The sequence below is a fragment of the Anser cygnoides genome, chromosome 3 (assembly GCF_040182565.1).
Source record: "Anser cygnoides isolate HZ-2024a breed goose chromosome 3, Taihu_goose_T2T_genome, whole genome shotgun sequence".
NCBI lineage: Eukaryota > Metazoa > Chordata > Aves > Anseriformes > Anatidae > Anser > Anser cygnoides.
Window position 1 is genome coordinate 89,431,871 of NC_089875.1, and position 17,913 is coordinate 89,449,783.

General features: G+C 38.2%; 1 protein-coding gene across 9 annotated transcripts in view; it reads left to right on the forward strand.

Moving 5' to 3' along the window:
* The window catches only part of COL12A1 (collagen type XII alpha 1 chain), a 97,555-nt gene that overhangs the window by 78,736 nt on the left and 906 nt on the right, over nt 1-17,913 (forward strand). For 6 of the 9 annotated variants that reach the window (XM_048050420.2, XM_066994644.1, XM_013172137.3 and 3 more), the window contains 13 exons: nt 99-185; nt 1,276-1,329; nt 1,851-1,946; nt 2,974-3,027; nt 4,482-4,535; nt 5,804-5,857; nt 6,708-6,779; nt 11,446-11,481; nt 11,592-11,658; nt 12,840-13,028; nt 14,068-14,136; nt 15,208-15,378; nt 17,721-17,913. The exon at nt 17,721-17,913 is cut by the window's right edge and continues 906 nt beyond it. In XM_048050420.2, the coding sequence (XP_047906377.1) occupies nt 99-185; nt 1,276-1,329; nt 1,851-1,946; nt 2,974-3,027; nt 4,482-4,535; nt 5,804-5,857; nt 6,708-6,779; nt 11,446-11,481; nt 11,592-11,658; nt 12,840-13,028; nt 14,068-14,136; nt 15,208-15,378; nt 17,721-17,902 (1,185 nt within the window). In that variant the 3' untranslated portion in view covers nt 17,903-17,913. Of the gene's footprint in view, nt 1-98; nt 186-1,275; nt 1,330-1,850; nt 1,947-2,973; nt 3,028-4,481; nt 4,536-5,803; nt 5,858-6,707; nt 6,780-11,445; nt 11,482-11,591; nt 11,659-12,839; nt 13,029-14,067; nt 14,137-15,207; nt 15,379-15,732; nt 17,701-17,720 lie in introns of those variants that run through there. The other 3 variants (XM_048050422.2, XM_066994643.1, XM_048050423.2) reach the window with 3 other exon arrangements.

The following is a 17,913-nucleotide window of genomic DNA, read 5'->3' on the forward strand; positions in this document are numbered from 1 at the left end:
ATAATAGAGAATCTTCTTGTTGTAGAAAAAAAAAAAAGTGTGCTGCCAACAACTACTTTTCTTTAAAAGGACACTAATAGTTGTGACTGAATTTTCAGAGAGATGAAGCAAAATGCCCAGCTCTTCCAAATGCTTGTACCTGTACTCAAGACAGCGTGGGACCTCCAGGACCCCCAGGACCAGCTGTAAGGAACTATTTGCAGTAGAGATTTTTTGATTTTAAACTTTATGGAACTAGTTTCATGTTGATCAAATTGGAAAAAGGTAATTTTGGTTTGTGCAGACATCAAGCTAATTTTCTTCAGCATGTCACGGGGGAATTCTGACAGTCATGTTCTGATGTTCCTTGAGTAAGTGGAAACCTCCATGAAGCTGATTTGTGGTTTTGTGAAATAAATGTCAGTCAGAGAGATAGTTGGCAATCAACGGGTTCATAACATTGTATTAATCTGTTCTCCTTTTGTCTTAGTTTAAAACACAATTGGGCAGCTCCTGTCACTTGTACTTGTCTATATAATAATCTTTTCTCCCCTATTCACAGTTTAGTCACTATGAATAGCTCGTCATTGCTTGATATGCTGAAAGAATCTGGCTCAGTCTCAGCTGTTTTGTGTTCTGTGTACAAGATGTTTTAGAGGAATATGCAAATACTTTTCCTAAATGCAACGTCAGGATTTCATTCCAAGGAAAGATTATTTATCAGGGAAAGAAATTGACTTTATTTTATTTTATTTTATTTATTTTATTTTATTTATTTTATTTTATTTTGTCTTGTCTTGTCTTATTTTTATTCATTTCATTTCAATTCACTTTTAATGTGGAGAGATCGTTATCTCTACAATGGATACACTCCTACCAATTTGCTTTAAATATAAATGAGTTATGTTCAGCCTAGAAGTTCTTCTACTCTGTAGCTACCACCAAATGCTATATGAGGAATCTGAAGCCTGTTTAAGTTGCCTGGCAGTCTATTAGAGAGGACTTTGAGAATTACTCTGTCTCAAAAGACTGAATATAAATTAAAGAAGTTTATATCTGCAAAGACAAAAATGACAATAATTTTTAATGGGCTGAATTGGCAAGGCTGAAACTTATGTGGTTTACCTGAGTTTCTGATGCATCTTTTATTCTAATACTCTTTAGCATTGTCGTCTGCATACTTCAAATCTCTGAAATTTCACATAATTTGATAGAGGATTATTAACTCACCAGTGTGATGTACCCTTGCTTTCTCTGAAGTATGAAATACATTTTCTTTCCAAATGTTCAATTTAGGGTGGTCCAGGTGCTAAAGGTCCCAGAGGCGAAAGAGGTTTGACTGGATCATCTGTAAGTATCTTTCTGGAATGCATCAGTATTGTGACATGCTTAGCTGTACAAACATTTGCATGCTTATTCCATGCCGAGCTAAGAATGGAGATTAAAAGTTGAATTGGTAATACTATTTACATTCAGTCTAGCTATTTAAGACTGTATATGAATAGCCTAAGTATATATGCCTCAAAGGCATTGACTTCACATCAGAAGACTAGATCATATGCATCGTGATGGTACTATGCACTCTGCAGCATTGCTGTCCTTCCTTCATTATGTACAGAGGGGACAGCTACACTTCCAATTTACACTGCCAAAAAGCATGTGTTGGCCTGGGACTACCAACCTGAATCAGAAAATTGTTTCTGAAAAGATATGCTACTCAAAAAACTGGTTCCACAGAGTAGCCTTTTCTGAAGTATCAGTGTGTCTTCAGGCTGCTGACTTACTCCAAGTGCCTAACCCAAAGGACTTTGCAGTTACAGATCTCAGAAAAACCTGCCATTTAGAATCTTGTTTTAATTTTCTTCTTTAAGGGGCCACCTGGTCCTCGTGGTGAGACAGGTCCACCTGGCCCTCAAGGTCCACCAGGTCCACAAGGTCCCAATGGGCTGTCAATCCCAGGAGAACCGGTGAGTGGCAATTTTGAGCGTGGGTAGCACTGAGTGTAGAGTCAGAGCTGTCCACAGCGTCGGTGGTATAGTGAAGAGTGTGGCGGCTTTGCCCTAATGTTCATTTTTCCCTGCAGTGCAATAGAGTTGTCCTTGTATGAAACAAGTCTCTTCCAATACAATAGCATCTTCTGTCCTGAATGCTGCAATTACTTAGGAGATGCCTTTGAAGGGATGGGATCTGATCACTGTGATGTACATTGTGCTACACCATTTTTTCTCCTACAGCTTTTCTGTGTAGTTTCTGTACCTTAAAGTTCTAGGACTCAAAAAATCAAACTGTAGTGTAGGAAAATTATGTGTGCAGTTCTGTTCTGAAGCCTTTCTTACATACTTACATGTCCAACTTCTATTTTCTGTGTTTAAATCAGTAGCTGGAAGTTCAGAGAGGCAGTGGACGCCTAGTTCTAGACATACTAAATAGCCCTTAGTAATATATGTGGAATGCAAGCAGGTTGTGAAAGGCAATACAGTGCTTATTTATATGCTCCCACACCTTGTGTCCTGGAAGTGTGCAATGCCCTTTAGACCATGGATTAGAGAAAAGCTGTCCTACTTTAAAAAGACCCAGCTTTTACCTTCTTTTGGGAGGGCAGGCAGCTCCATTCACCAGATGAGAAAGATAAGGGAGGAGAAAACATGTTACCTTTCCCTGCTTTCCTGCTTGTGAAGACAATAATATTACAGTCTCTCTTACTGAACACTGTTACACTTCCTCATCAAAATTTGTGCTCCTTCCTGCTTGCCTGTGTTTCTAACGTAATATCAACCAGTTGTCCTGCATTTTCAAATGTTTGTGAGATGATGAATATTACTTCAATTGAGAGGTATATGTATCTTGTTTTTTCCCATAATACATAGTTGTCTTATAGATTTGTTAATTTAGGTTTCTTGCAGTAATTATTCTGTGTCCACTTACACAGATTAATTATTTTGCTACTCAGTTCTGTAATACAGAATGTCTAACGATCATTTATGAATATTATAGGGTCGTCAAGGAATGAAAGGTGATGCTGGCCAACCTGGACTACCAGGCCGATCAGTAAGTTGTTTCTTAGAAAACATACTGCCATTTTACACTATTCCTGATGCAGGTCGGCTGCTGGACAGCTGTCTTTAATATCACTAGGAGTTATAGAATCTTTTCATATCTTCCTAAGCAATAGTTTTGGAAACATGATTATCTTATACTTAAGAATTTGAAATGTAGAAATAAACCATTCAAAACAGAGCAAGATTAAAAGAACAGCTGTACTGAGTCAAACCAAATATCTATCTTGCCAATTGTGAATGCATAGGGAATGCACTGGATTAGGACAATTACACTTATTTACCCAGGAAGGTCTTTCAACTTTTGTAGTTAAGTGTCTTCTGAAATTACAGGTTGCAAAACCTTTCTGAACCCTTCTTCAGTAAAGTTGTCTGATTGCCTTCTACTTTTGGAGGTCAAATTATCTTTGGACAGTGAGTTCTACAACTAGTTTTATGATCTCTGAAGGAAGAAAGCAATATTAAATGTTACTTAATTGCAGATTTCTATATTGTAAACTAGGATTAGGCTTTGAGGAGAAAAACTAAGTCTTATTTGGATAATCAGCTGGTTTTGGATAATCTAAGGTCATTGATCTGCCCATGTTCTGATGTAACTAATATTCCTTGTTATATTGTCATTGATTTTATTGGGGTTATAGATACTATATGGGAGATGTTCAAATGGTGTTGTGGATTTAGCTTCATATATCAGATGAGGTCTGTCATGGCCCAGGGGTCTTAATGTTATTTACCTGTTTTATTAGTCCTTATAACCCTGAGAAATATACACTTAGGTAGTAATTTCCTGTATAAGGCCATGCTACAGTTGAATGTACAGTGAGATGAGATGGAAAAAGGGGAAGAAGTGGATCATGTAATACAAGGCTATACAATATTTGATTCCTACAGTGGTGGTCCTGATCCTACAGAGTGACATCATTCCTGGGTGTACTCTCATGTAGCTCATCTGTTTAATTTTAGTGTTCATTTTTAACCCAGAAGCTACAAGAAACAGAACCAGAGAATTTAGAATACATGCTATAAAGCAACGCAGTGTTAAAAAATAGGAAACTAATGGGAAAGAATAACAAAGGAAGAGTCTAATTTTTGTTTCTTTAGAAACATTTTGATTGATGATTGCAGATAGACTTTAGCACTAGGTGTTAAAGGATTAGCTGACAACTGTTAGGCTTGTAAAGGCAATAACAAAAATATATGTTTTCTGCTTAAAGCACTGAAAATTCTTTTTGAAGAGGAAAATGCAGTAAAAACTGAAGTGAAGGTTAAGACTCTTATATGATGTATATGAAATAAATGGTTTCTCCTAAAGATTTTATTTTTGTAAATGTCAAATAATGACATTGAAGACAGATATTTAAATGTGTGCATATGTACTGGGATGAGTAGCATAGAAGAGATGTTTGTTCTATCTTGGATATAGTTTATCATTACTTTTCCCTCTAGGGAACCCCAGGTTTACCTGGACCACCTGGCCCAATGGGACCTCCAGGTGAAAGGGTAAGGTTTCTGGTTTCCTCAGTTTGTCTCACTGAAAGACTTTTTTTTTTTTCTTCCCTTCTTTATCATAACTTTCTGTTTTCAAATACATTTCAAGAGGAGTCCTTTTATCCATATCCAACCTGGAGAGGCAGAAGTGGAAGGGCTGGCAAAACTTGTGTGTGAAAATCTCTCCAGATAGCCATAGGATAGCCACATAATTTCTGCAAAAAAATGCATGGCTCACTGTCCTGACAAGGTTCTCAGATACCTGTACCTGATAAGCAGCAAGTCCCTTAAGTCCCCTGAGCAGGGGAGGGCTCTGTTGAGGTACTCAACCCTGCTGTCTTCCACAAGCTGTTGCTGCTGTGGGGGATCCCCTGAAAGCTCTGCTCGTCTCAACATCTGCAAGATGTCATATCTGTAAACAATCTGTTCCATTCTTACTCTGAAGGTCAAGTTTTCTCCTTAGCCTTTGATTGGAGCTCAGAACTTTATTTTGAATGAGGGAATTCTGAAATGTCTTCATGATGAAGAGCATGCTGACAGGTATATAATTGCAGAGTTGTTGCAATCCCTCTCTTCCAATTTGGAGTCAACTGAGCAAATCTCTTTTGTCTGCACAGTGGCGTGTTACCCTTGAGATGACTTAAGCAATGAATTACTTTGGAAGTCAAAATTATTAGCTGATATATGAATTTATACTTACGCTTTACTGGAAGCTGATAGCCAGAAATCAAAACAGAGAACCATGTGATAGCCTGTTGTCAAAGAACATACCATGGAATTTGTGGGTCATCAGTGGGCCATGGACCATCAATGCTAGTTTGGGAATGCTGTGTTAGATTATTGAAATGGAATGTCTCAGCATCACTTCTTGCAGAAAGAGTACCTGAGAAGGAGGTGTTCTGTTGTTCACCATTTAAGCAGAAACCTCAGATTTTCCAGCTGTCTGTGAATGAGAGAACAGCGAAAAGAGAAATCTTCCTTCTCTGGAACACAACAACAATTCCTTTCCTTAAAAAAGGTTGAGACAGACTCATTCCATCCTCAGTCAATCAACAGCAGCTGAACATCTTCTAAATTGGCTCAAGTTCGTTGTTCCATATATAGCCTTCCTCAGCACTAGCAGTGACAGTTATTTTTGTAACTAACAGTGTGGATAAGTTTTAAAATACATCATAGTAATAATTAGAAGTATTGCAATTACCTAATCCTAAGGATGATTTTAGTCAGGGGATTGCTGCAATTTTAGATTAATCTCTAATACTGATTTTGTTTTTTAATAGGGTTTCACAGGAAAAGATGGTCCCACAGGTCCCAGAGGCCCACCAGGACCAGCGGTAAATATAATTTTGTCTTTGGTATACACTGACATAAGAGACCTGAGCAAAGAGAGGGACACATTGACATTTTCAAATTATGTTAAATATGAAATGGATCCTTTGTTTAATATCCCAAATGGATCTGAGAAACTCTCAGTAAAAGGTGAGCAGAGAACTGCATAAAACATGTATTCATAAACATTAATGAGAGCTAAATTGTACTTTCAGTTGTTTTTACCCACTTGACTTCCAGTGGTTTCAAAACTGATTTAATTCAGTGTAAATAAGAACCAGTTTACCTCATTCTCTAGCTATGAGATTTAAAAGCACACCTAGATCTACTGATCCCTTCCCTTCCCTTCCCTTCCCTTCCCTTCCCTTCCCTTCCCTTCCCTTCCCTTCCCTTCCCTTCCCTTCCCTTCCCCCTTCCCTTCCCTTCCCTTCCCTTCCCTTCCCTTCCCTTCCCTTCCCTTCCCTTCCCTTCCCTTCCCTTCCCTTCCCTTCCCTTCCCTTCCCTTCCCTTCCCTTCCCTTCCCTTCCCTTCCCTTCCCTTCCCTTCCCTTCCCTTCCCTTCCCTTCCCTTCCCTTCCCTTCCCTTCCCTTCCCTTCCCTTCCCTTCCCTTCCCTTCCCTTCCCTTCCCTTCCCTTCCCTTCCCTTCCCTTCCCTTCCCTTCCCTTTTTTTTTCTTTTTTTTTCTTTTTTCCCTGGAGGGAAGCTTTCAAGCCTGATACATACCTAACAGAAGAAAAAAACTCTCAAGAGCCCTTTTCAGTACTGCTCTGCACTTACAAATACCGTAGCACGTTTCTTATCAGCATGTAGGCCATTGTGTGTTTCTACAATTCACTTTACATGTGTTCTGCTGCAGGGTGCCCCAGGAGTTCCAGGAGTTGCTGGCCCAAGTGGAAAACCAGGGAAACCAGGAGATCGTGGGACACCAGTAAGATAATGACATACTTATAGGATCAATTTTAAAATTACGCTGTCTGTTGATGAATGAGACTTATCCTTGCTTTAAATGCTTGTCTTGCACTTATGAGACAGTGGTTAATACAGCAGAGCTGACCTAAGACCACAAACCTTCTTTCAAACAATTTTATTTTTATAGTATGTCTTTCTGCTGAGTTTAATAGTTGGGGCTGGAAACTGCGGTCTCCGGTTTCCACTAAAAAGATTATAGACTATTATGTGCCAAGACATATATTCCGACACTGTGTAAGCATGAAGAACTGGGTCAGCAAAATGACGGGTAAGTCCTTACATTTGTGTGTGTGTGTAGTGAAAAAGTGGTACACTGACGAAGGTGGAAAAATCTTTGATAATGTTACATAATCACTTCTGATTTGCAAATGTTTTGGTTTTCTACAATGTGATTCTAAAATTATTTGAGGGTAGATTCTGCGGGTTCTATTCAAACCTTTAAAGTTAAAGTGCACCATGAACAGGGAGAAAGAGCAGGGGGTACTGCCTCCCACCAATAGTTTCAGGAGACATTTGAATTGATTCCTTTATAGGATCTCTGAGAAACTGTCTGATTCAGGAGTGAAGACAGCAATTGAAATGTGAAGTCATTAATTTTTTCTATCTTGATGTCCGTCAGTCAGCAAGAATTTTCCCTCCCACTTCAATTTCCTTATGTAAATGGCAGCTGGATAATTTGGAGGAGTATATAGTAGGCTGGGCAGCTTGATGATTAGGAACTTTTAAATTCCTAGGAGGATCTGGAAGCTGGGTCATTTTCTCATACACATACTGAATTTGGTCTGCATTTGTCAGTCTGTAAATCCCATTTGTCCTTGCAGTAGAGGACATTGGGTGTCTTAGGAATGGACTTGAGCTTTCCTGCCTTTAGACATACATGCCTCATGTGATATTCCTGCTAGGTCAGGTGGCTGATAGACACAACAGGGGCACAGGGTGCTGTGGCTTACTGACAAGTGAGCTCCAAAATACCAGTTGTATCTGAATTTTCCTTCACCTGGGATACCAGATAATTGCTCCACTGCAGTAGCAAGGATGTTTTGAAGGTAAATAATGTGACTAAAAGCAAATTTGGCTACAAGGCCAGTTTCAGTGCTTTTGCAAAGCAAAGCAGTCAGTGCCTGTCCAAGCACCACATGTAAGTTCTCTTACACTGATCCTAAGAGTTTCTTTCAGTTAAAAATACATTTTTTCCCCCAATTATTGCACTTTCTTGTAATGTTACACTGCACATCATATTTACCAATTCTTATGTTTCTAGAACAGATCACAGCAGGAATTCTGGCTTGCACCTTGCATAGATGTTTTATCAGACTCTTGGTGGACAGAATTTCAATGCTTTTCTTTGTGATGTTTTGCATTAGAATGCCAAAGTTGCAGCCTAATGGCTAAATGCAACTTGCAATGCCCTGAGTCATAGTTCAGGCCTGCCTGAATTTGTGACTTCCTGTCCTGGAGAAAGATAATAAGGCTTCACAGTGCCTCTGGTAAATATAAATAGTTTTCATCTACATCCTGCCATTTTTTTCTTCTACCCAAACAATCTGTATTGTAGGTATTATACAGCACAAGTCAGGTGATCGGCCCCTACAAAGCAAGGGTCTTTATGTCCGAGTCCAAGGATGCACAGTTACATGCAAATTACGAGGAAGTTTGGCAGTTGCTAAGACATTCCCATTGAATGCGCTCAATTGAAGCTCTTTCCTGATGTGTAAGATACCACTAATATGCTAAGCTGAGGCAGACCACACCACTAATGTGGCTGTAAACATTTCTATACCTCAATGTGTACTTCTATTGAAATAAGTTGATACTTGACGTGTTAACTGAATTTTCATGGAAATAGGAAATTTGGCTTTATAATATGCTTATAAGTATTTCCAAGAGAAATTATGTGGGTTTTCAGTGTAGTAACAAAATGACTGAGAAAGGAACAGTAAGAGCATAGCTGAGTCAGTAATGTGTTGAGAACTGAGGACTGTCTGTCCTAAAAGAGAATAAAATATCTGTCATCTGCCTGTCTGGTCAGAGTGAGAGAGAATTTCCTAGTAGTCCATACATATGTCATGTGGTAACGACCTTCAAGGCTAAGAGTCATTAAGCTAAAAGAGGATATTGTCTCAAGAAGAAATGACTGTACATTTTCTGTGAATAAATATAATGGGAAATAGAAGACCTTGGACTATCAGAGAAGAAAAGTTGTTTTACAGTACTGTTGTTTTATAGGTTTGAGAATAAAAACTGTAATGTATGAGTGGGCATACTAGGTCTTCTTAAAGTAGAGCTGTCTTGTTTATAAAATAGACTCTGTGACATGGTGTCTGCAACAGCAGAGTTTGACTTTGTTATTTAGAAGGACCCCAGGAAAAGACAATATGTTTTATATATAAGGTCCTATTAGGCCGGTGGTTCCAGGACCAAACTGACGGTGAAAACCTCTAGAGTTTGAGCAGATAAGGGAGATGTTTGTTCTGAGTTAAATGCAATTTTTGAGCATTTTGAGCATTTTTCACTCTCTGCTGGAATACATTCACTAATCTTACATCCATCTGTGCAGAGATCCTAGATGAAGTCTCAAAAAGATGGTGCTTTGAGGGCAGCGGGCTGGTAGTTCTTGTGGGGAGCAAGCATTCTTTTGGGGAAAACAACTGAGTACATTATCTTTTAAAGTAAAAATAGCATCCTTCCTTTGTTTTGTCCTCCTTAAGCTGCAGATTTTTTGCTGCAGCCCCAGCCTTCAACCCACAGCTCAGAAAAATCCCACGAGCAGCATAAACTAGCATTTTCTCACACTGACCCCAAGTGACTCCCTCATCACAGGATATCAACAAAGTAGAATGTCAGCAGCAGCTGCTGCTTCTCAAAATGCTGGCAAGCAGTTGGCTAAGTTGCATGTTTTTGTCTATTAAAAGAAAATAAAGTGAAATTTAAGCAGAATATAGCCAAGCGGGAGGAAGATGCAAATAGCAACTCAGTAATTGCAGTTATAATTGTTTTTTGGAAATCAAATCATACCCCCAGGTGGAAAATGAACTTTGTTGTTAACATTGCCAATCAGTCTCTAATCTTTACATTTTAAAATTAGTTAGGAATAGCCAATAGGTTTCCAATCCTAAGGCTGAATCAGTGTCTCTTTGCAAAGTTACAAATTGAATAATGAGGCTCATATGATTCAATGAGTTGTAAAGTTGACTGTGTATTGCTTATAATTATTGAATGGCCTTAGCATTTTTCTGTCTGTGGGACCTTTGCTGGCAACACATTGGAGCAAGGTTGTGCGTTTGTTACAAGAAAACACCTTGTCTTAACCAACATGGCTTTTGGCTGAAGACAGCAGCCTAAAGAACTGTTCCTGACTGTTCAGAAAAAAATGCTTCCAGAAATCGTATATAGAATTTGAACCTTTTAAGCTTTTTTTTTTTTTTTTTTTTTGATGTCTGATGCAAATAAACCATATACCAGCTGCTTAACTCATTGATGGATGAGCCACCTCATGTTTTCTACGGCATGTCATGAGGGAGGTGAATGCATGGCTGCTGCAGAGAAGCTCAGACACCATACTGAGCTCACACTCTGACATACCTCCTGGGATTTTTTTTGACCAAAACTTTGATGGAAGTTTATGAGAAACAGTGCCACTGCATTCAAACCATATCCTCTGTGACCGCAGTGGAATGATTTGTTTTCTTGTGTCGTTGAAATTATTTGTGTGTACTGTAAGAATGTTATGAAAAACAGCTGCAGCCCACACTTAGCCTTTGCTTTGTTAATGGTGATAAACAGGCTCCTTAAAGAAATACTAAGATGTAAAAAGCAGTAATACTTTGCTGTCTGCTGTCTGCTGCAGAGCAGCAGATGACGGATCTGGTCATTCACCTTTGAAGTACACCTTACTGCTTTTCCTGATTTGGAGATGGGACGTGCATCTCATGTAAATGCTTTGACCATTGAGCATTCAGCTTGTCTACAGTTCTTTATCTTATTTAAAACTTTTCTGCGCTGTCCAAAATACTAAATATTAATTAGACTACATGGAGACTGACTTTCTAGTGTGGTGAGGAAAACTAATTTTGCTGAAGAAATATATTTTTGCTGTTAAAGATGTACCTGCAATGCCCTGTGTTTCACGACTGCCCTAACCCCTGGAGTGTTTAGGCTTTTTTGTTGTGAGACTGTGTCCTAGCCCAGAGATACATGGATCTGATGAATCCCCTTTTCTGGACCAAAAAAACTATGGTATTTAATGAAAAGTTCCTGACTGTTAATGGATGTAATTTAGTTTAATTTAGTGTTCTGACAGCAGCTTGAAAATAAAAGATCTGCGGCATGATTTGCATCTGTACATCATGCTTAAGCATCTGTTTTACCTAATTTCCAGATGAGAAAGCTCTGTCCAGCAGATGCTTGGGTACATATCTGTTAGATGTCTTTGTCAATCTGTATGGAATTTTTGTAGGTAATAGCTCTGAAGTACAGGATTTAGTATTTTTTTTTTCCTTCCTTTTTTTTTTTCCCCCCCTCATAGTAGTATTTCTGCTTTGGTCCTTCTTTGTCTATATTCCTATGCAAATATACTGGCATATATTTTGATACATGAAATAACAATGCTACTATATTTATTTCAGGGTTCACCTGGAATGAAGGGAGAAAAAGGTGACAGAGTAAGTCTGCTTTAAAGTCAATTTCCCTCAGATGTTTTTAGTTAAGCACTGTCTCTTCAAAAGCACAGACACTTGCTAATAAAATACGTGTTTTGTTTTTGATTATTTAGGGTGACATTGCTTCTCAGAACATGATGCGAGCAGTTGCAAGACAAGTTTGTGAACAATTGATAAATGGTAAACGGTGTTGCTTGCTTTGTTTCTCATACTAGTACTCTGCTAGTTTGATTGTTAAAAGAGAAAACAATGATTAAAATTTAAGGTGAGGGGTACTAGCCATACCCCAAAATGAGTTTGAATTATACGATGGTTGTCCAATGCCAGTGATTTTGTGTGAAAAGGTAGCACTAAATTTTTGCCAGACTGAAATGACTAGCTTGATCATCAGCTAATCTGTGACCTTCAGCAATATACATACAAGTCTAAAACCCTTGCAGGTGCTGTGCAGGTGACTTTCCTGTTGTCAGCCCCTTCCAAAATTACTTTATTTGTGTCATAAAATCAGTATACATTTTCTCATTAATCATGTCTTATCTTCAGGAGGAGGGAGTCAGAGAAAAATGATGCTCACTGCAGGGGCTTTACTAGTGAGAAGTGACAGATGAGTGCTAGGTAAATACCATGCACAAAATCAGTTGTGCTATGCAAGTAAAAATTTTATTTCTTTGGTTAAGGACTCCAAACTGACTTTCAGTCCTCTGCAGCTACACAGTGAGTAGTTACAGGGTGCAGCTCTACTGGGATTGAAGGTGTTCTTATGAGTTATGCTAGGATTGGTACATGGCACTAAGCAGGAAGGGCTAGATGTGGACCCCCATTAAGGGCTCCATTCTGCATAGCTACTCAGTGCTGTTGTTCTTGTTCAAAGACACCTTTCTTTGGAAATGAAATTCATAGACATCGCAGACTCTGTCCTGCTTGCTGTACATGTGAGCAATTTATCCTGTACCTGTGATAGCTTCAGAGCTCTGCATGAAAATATGATCCTCTTCACTGTTTGTACTGGGACAAGTTCTTTCTGTCCTTCAGAGTAGAAACAACCTCTAACAAGAGCTCTGAGAGCAAGCATATTGTAAACAAATACTTATTTTGTGACTTTAATTGCTTTAAAAATAACTTTTGATAATGCTTTCAGCTTCCAGATTTCCACTTACCCTTCTTCCCTCCCCCCTCCATTTCTTTCCAGCATTGTCATTCATCTTAAGTCTTCCTAATTCATCTGGACCAATGCAACACTAATTTTTTGAATGGTCATAAAGCAAGATTTTAATGAAGCGATGCTTCATTATTCCTTCCCACTCAGAAAAGATTTTCACTCATTTCACTTGGTTTACTGAAGTGTTTTCTTTCATTTTAAGGCCAAATGAGCCGGTTCAATCAAATGCTGAATCAAATCCCGAACGATTATTATTCAAACCGTAATCAGCCAGGGCCACCAGGACCACCTGGTCCCCCAGGAGCTGCTGGGACAAGAGGAGAGCCTGGACCTGGAGGAAGACCAGGATTCCCAGGACCTCCTGGGGTCCAAGGACCACCTGGTGAGAGAGGTGAGTAATGCCCAAGGCAGCTGTATATTTCACAGTGGCTGTACTGCAGAGGCTGCCAGAGGAGAAGCCTAATCCCTTTAACCATGTCAGACTATGAAGCCCACACCTAACAGTGTCTGGTTGGGTCAGCTGGATTGCCTGAGGGACACTGATGTACTGGAGGACAAGGTTAATTACATCAGTGTTCTCCTCTGTTTCTCCCTTGATCATGTTTCATAAAACACATGTTGGTGTAACTTTTTGGCTGCTGTCTCAGACATCCACAGGATATCCCAGGAAAGAGAATGTTCTCAGAGCTTTTCTGGCACTAAGTGGCTACATCTTGAAAGGCTGTTTGGAGTAACAACTCTTTGCCGAATAGACATCTAATTAAGAGACAAAATGAGTCATTACTAAGAATATAAAGTAGGAGTTGAAAGAATTAGTTCTACATCCTTGGCCCTTTGCAGTACTCTGAGAGGGAAGAAACTCTAACTTGTGTTTGAGCATATAGATATGCCTATTTTTGGCTACCTTGGATTCCTGCAATGATGTCAAGTGTCTGTACTATTCTATGAAGTAGCCTGTGCTTATTCCTGCTACTCTACTGTAGCATAGACTCAGTACTGCATTTTCTAGCATATATTTTACTTTAATCTTCAAAAAAGACACAGAGAACAGGAAGGATGAATTTTTGAATTCTGTTTCTAAGAAAGTGTAAAACATACTTTATATCAGAAATCTGCAAGCTTGAGAAAATATCTTCCTGTTTGTAGTTTAAAATAATAAAGTTATGTGGTGTTTTAAGTGTCTCAAAGACTTTTCTATGTTTTGAGAAACTTTATTTACACTAAATTACCTTTGCATCCTACTTTGTTTTTGGGTTAGTATATTTATATCCAAATTAAGTATTTCCCTAAATATACATGGGGACATCTGTACCAAATAAGGTTTGACCCACACTCTTCCATTAAATAATTGGAATTAAATATTAATATCAATGAGAGAGCATGAAGAAATATTTTTTGATGTGTTTTCCTTCCTATTTTTTTTTTAATAGGAATGCCTGGAGAGAAAGGTGAAAGAGGGACTGGATCTCAAGGACCACGAGGTTTGCCAGGACCACCTGGTAAATATTTCTTGTTTTATTTAAAATCAGATTACAGAAAAGTAGGAGAAAAGGACAATATTGTTTCACATAGCACCAGACTGCATACGGTGAATGAATGTTCTTTACTTTGTGTGCTTCATGTTTTTGAAATGTATTCGAGTTTACTGGGAGCTCCTGTAAAAATAAGCGATTTTTAGAGGCTTTTGGATGTGGCTAGTAGATATTTATCTTTGTCTTGTAACTTACTCTTCTGGCATGCTTGTTTGCATGAAAATGTATTTTATGAAAATACATTGTCCAAATGCTTAATAGATATTTGCACAAGTCTTAATAGATGATTCATTCTTTCAGAGTATCTAGATTCATTTTCTACTTTGATTTTTGATTACAGAAGTACAAATTGCCCAAGAACTACCAAATATTCCCACATATGGAGTTACTAGATGATAGAGTGTGATGATTTGACTGTTGCTTTTGCTCTTTGTGTCTTGCAATTCACTGATGCCTTGGCAGAAATCAACTGTATCATTTGTTTCTGCTTTTAGTTCGCTAGGCTAAACATGGTTTTTCATTACAGGACTCATAAGATGCTTGCAGCAAATTGTAACCCCAGATACTTGAAGCTTTACTTTTCTGCTAACCATAATAAGACCTGTTCCAAAAAAAACATTACCTCATCTATCCTAGGGCTGCAGGGTAGCAGAATTAATGTACGCCTATATTTTAATTGAAATCCAGTGTGCTTGTCTAATCTAGTTGTTTCCCTTGAGATGTTCATATCTTACAGAGAGGGGAAATAAACCAGAAAATTCATTGATGTTTCTTACTTGGCTCAAACCTTACTAAATCAGTTTCCGTGAAAAAAATTCTTAAGTAAGCCACACACAGGGAAGCAACTAATGATGAGTCACATTTCTACTTTTCTTTTGTTTTTATTTCTGTTGACCCCCGTATAGCAACAAAATGAAAATGTTTTTTTCACCAAAGACATAGCTTAGACTGTGTAGTCTAGACAGCAATAATGTTAGCTGTTTTATCAAGCTGGCTCTTAAAGAAAACAACCCCCCAACCTTTCAATTCTAAAATTAGGTCCACAAGGAGAATCTAGAACTGGTCCGCCAGGCTCCACAGGATCACGAGGACCACCAGGGCCTCCAGGTCGTCCTGGGAATGCGGGTATTCGAGGTCCTCCAGGGCCACCTGGATATTGTGATTCATCCCAGTGTGCTAGCATCCCTTACAATGGCCAAGGATTCCCAGGTATGTTATGAACAACTGAACTGCTGTTTGTCTTAAATAGCCTTTACAGATATGGCTGTTCATATTGAATTGCTTTACATGAGACAGACCTGCTAACCTGGACATGCTGAATCAGGAGGAAAAGGTTGCAGTGAGCAGGCCTGCCTCATTGTAATGTGCAGGCATATGAGCAGTCATGTGGACTTTGATGCAGATTTAATTGATGTTATGTGTCGTTCACTTTAAATAGGAAGTAGAAACGAATTATTTATTTTTTAACATAGAAGGTTAGTAGTTGATAATGTTGCTCATAGGATTTAAGTGACAATTTTCTTCTTCTTCTTTTTCCTCCCCACTCCTTCCAACCGTCTTCAGAACAAGGTTGAATTCTCCATGTTTCTCTTGAAAAATAAAAAGAATGCTGTGGCTGGCAATTTCCGTGTGTCTCTTTTTGAGCAATGTCAGGATTATTTATACCAAATTTATACCTGAAATCAAAATTTCCCACAAAGGAAATCCATTCAGTGATACAATGCAGACAACTGAAAAACACCACTGTCCTACAATTTCTACTGAGTTAAACACCATGGAGTCTCTGATTAGCCCTGGGTCATACCAGCCTTCCTCTCTGTGATGAATCTTAAAACATTAGGCTGCATCTGCAATCCAGGGTCACAGCGGCCACCAATTTCTGACTGGAAATATTCCAATATATTTTAACATGGGGATCCTGCAGGACCACAGTATTGTTAACAAATTAATATGTATGCATTGCAACATCTCAAAATTAGTGTATGTGATACTACTATCGAATATGGTTTGCTGTTAGTGTATTGTGCATGTACCCATGAAAAGAAAAAAAAAATATATATATATATATGTACACACTTGCAGACTCAGTGCTGATGGTTAAAGACCCAGGTGGTTGTGGAGATCTCACAAAATTCATATTTAAATGAAAACGAAAGAAAATTGTGCCTGTGATTCAGCAGTGTTCTTTCTAGTAATCAGCTATGTATACATATATAGATATATGCCTATGAATTAACTGTTATGTATTTAGTTGGATGAAAGTATGTTTTTGCACATCAGATGGACTTTTTAAAAGACTAACATCATCTTTGACCTGTTTCAGGTTTCGGCTAACACATTTTCTAAGTCGCCAGTGCTGCTTACAGTTTGAATACATGAAAATCCTGTTTCTGAGATGTTTGCGCACGTGCTTATTAGAAAATGAGTCCGTATGGATATTTCACCACGGATATGGTTTTTGAACCATGTTGGCCTGATAGAATGAATGGGGAGATTGTTTTTACTAACACAACTTGTGAATGAGATAAAGGACAGTGATGCCATTTCATTAAGCCTGTTGCATTTCAATAATAAAATAGTCAGTCTTTCTTTTTTAAAAAAAGACCCAGACCATAAAAAGTCTCACTGGTGAAGGAGGCTTATAAAACTACTAACCAGCAAAGGTAATGCCAATAGAAGAGACAGATTTAACCTGGTAAATGAGAAATGACTTATGTAAATAGTAAACTAATTATGGCTTGTAAATGATTTGTATGGGACCGTACCCACTAAAATCTGTTAACAACTCTATGTGATGCTTTTGCATAAAAGCCTGCTGCTGCTTGCTATATGCCAGAATAACATCTTTGACAACTTAAGAAATCTACCTGTCTGTTGCTTGTTACCAACATGTCTGAATCGGGGCATGTGCCTTTTTTATATGTAATCTTGTTGGATTCTGTAACTGCAGTTATAAATACAAAAGTTTTATAATTATATTTCTTCTGTTTTGCTGTAGTTTTTGGTGTTCCTGAAGCACCAGCTGTAACTCGGTTTGTTACGAGGAACAGCACGAGAAAATGACGTGTACTGTATATTGCCGCTGGTGATAGTTATGTGTACACTTTCCCATTCTCAGAGAAAATTAGTATATGCCAAACCCACCTGTTCGTTTTGCCTGCTCCATGTGTTCTATTAATTACATAGTCTAAAATAAAGTCCAGTGCTTTGATTTACTGAAGTAGCTGTAAAATAATAATTTTATTTGATTTGCCTTTTTTTTTTTTATAACAATAACTGGTCCCTTGCATAATTTAAGACTCTTTCTGCACTGTTTTGTGTATTATAAATACAATTAATCACAATTAATTTTAAACTTTTTATTATTTTACTGCCAAAAAGTATTCATGAACAAAACTGAAAGCACCCCCAGTGAACTATTAATTTATATATTTATTTTATGGAAATAAGATTGGACTAACATTATGTAGAAAAACTAACTTTCGTTGTATTTGTGGATTCAAAGACATGCGATAACTATAATGTTCAATCGGACAACTATTTTCAACCAGAACCATATGTGCCTGAAAGTGGACCCTATCAACCTGAAGGTGAACCCTTCATAGTACCTATGGAGTCAGAAAGGAGAGAGGACGAGTATGAGGACTATGGAGTTGAAATGCATTCACCAGAATACCCTGAGCACATGCGCTGGAAAAGATCGCTGTCAAGAAAAGCAAAACCAAAGCCATAAAAGATCTGTGT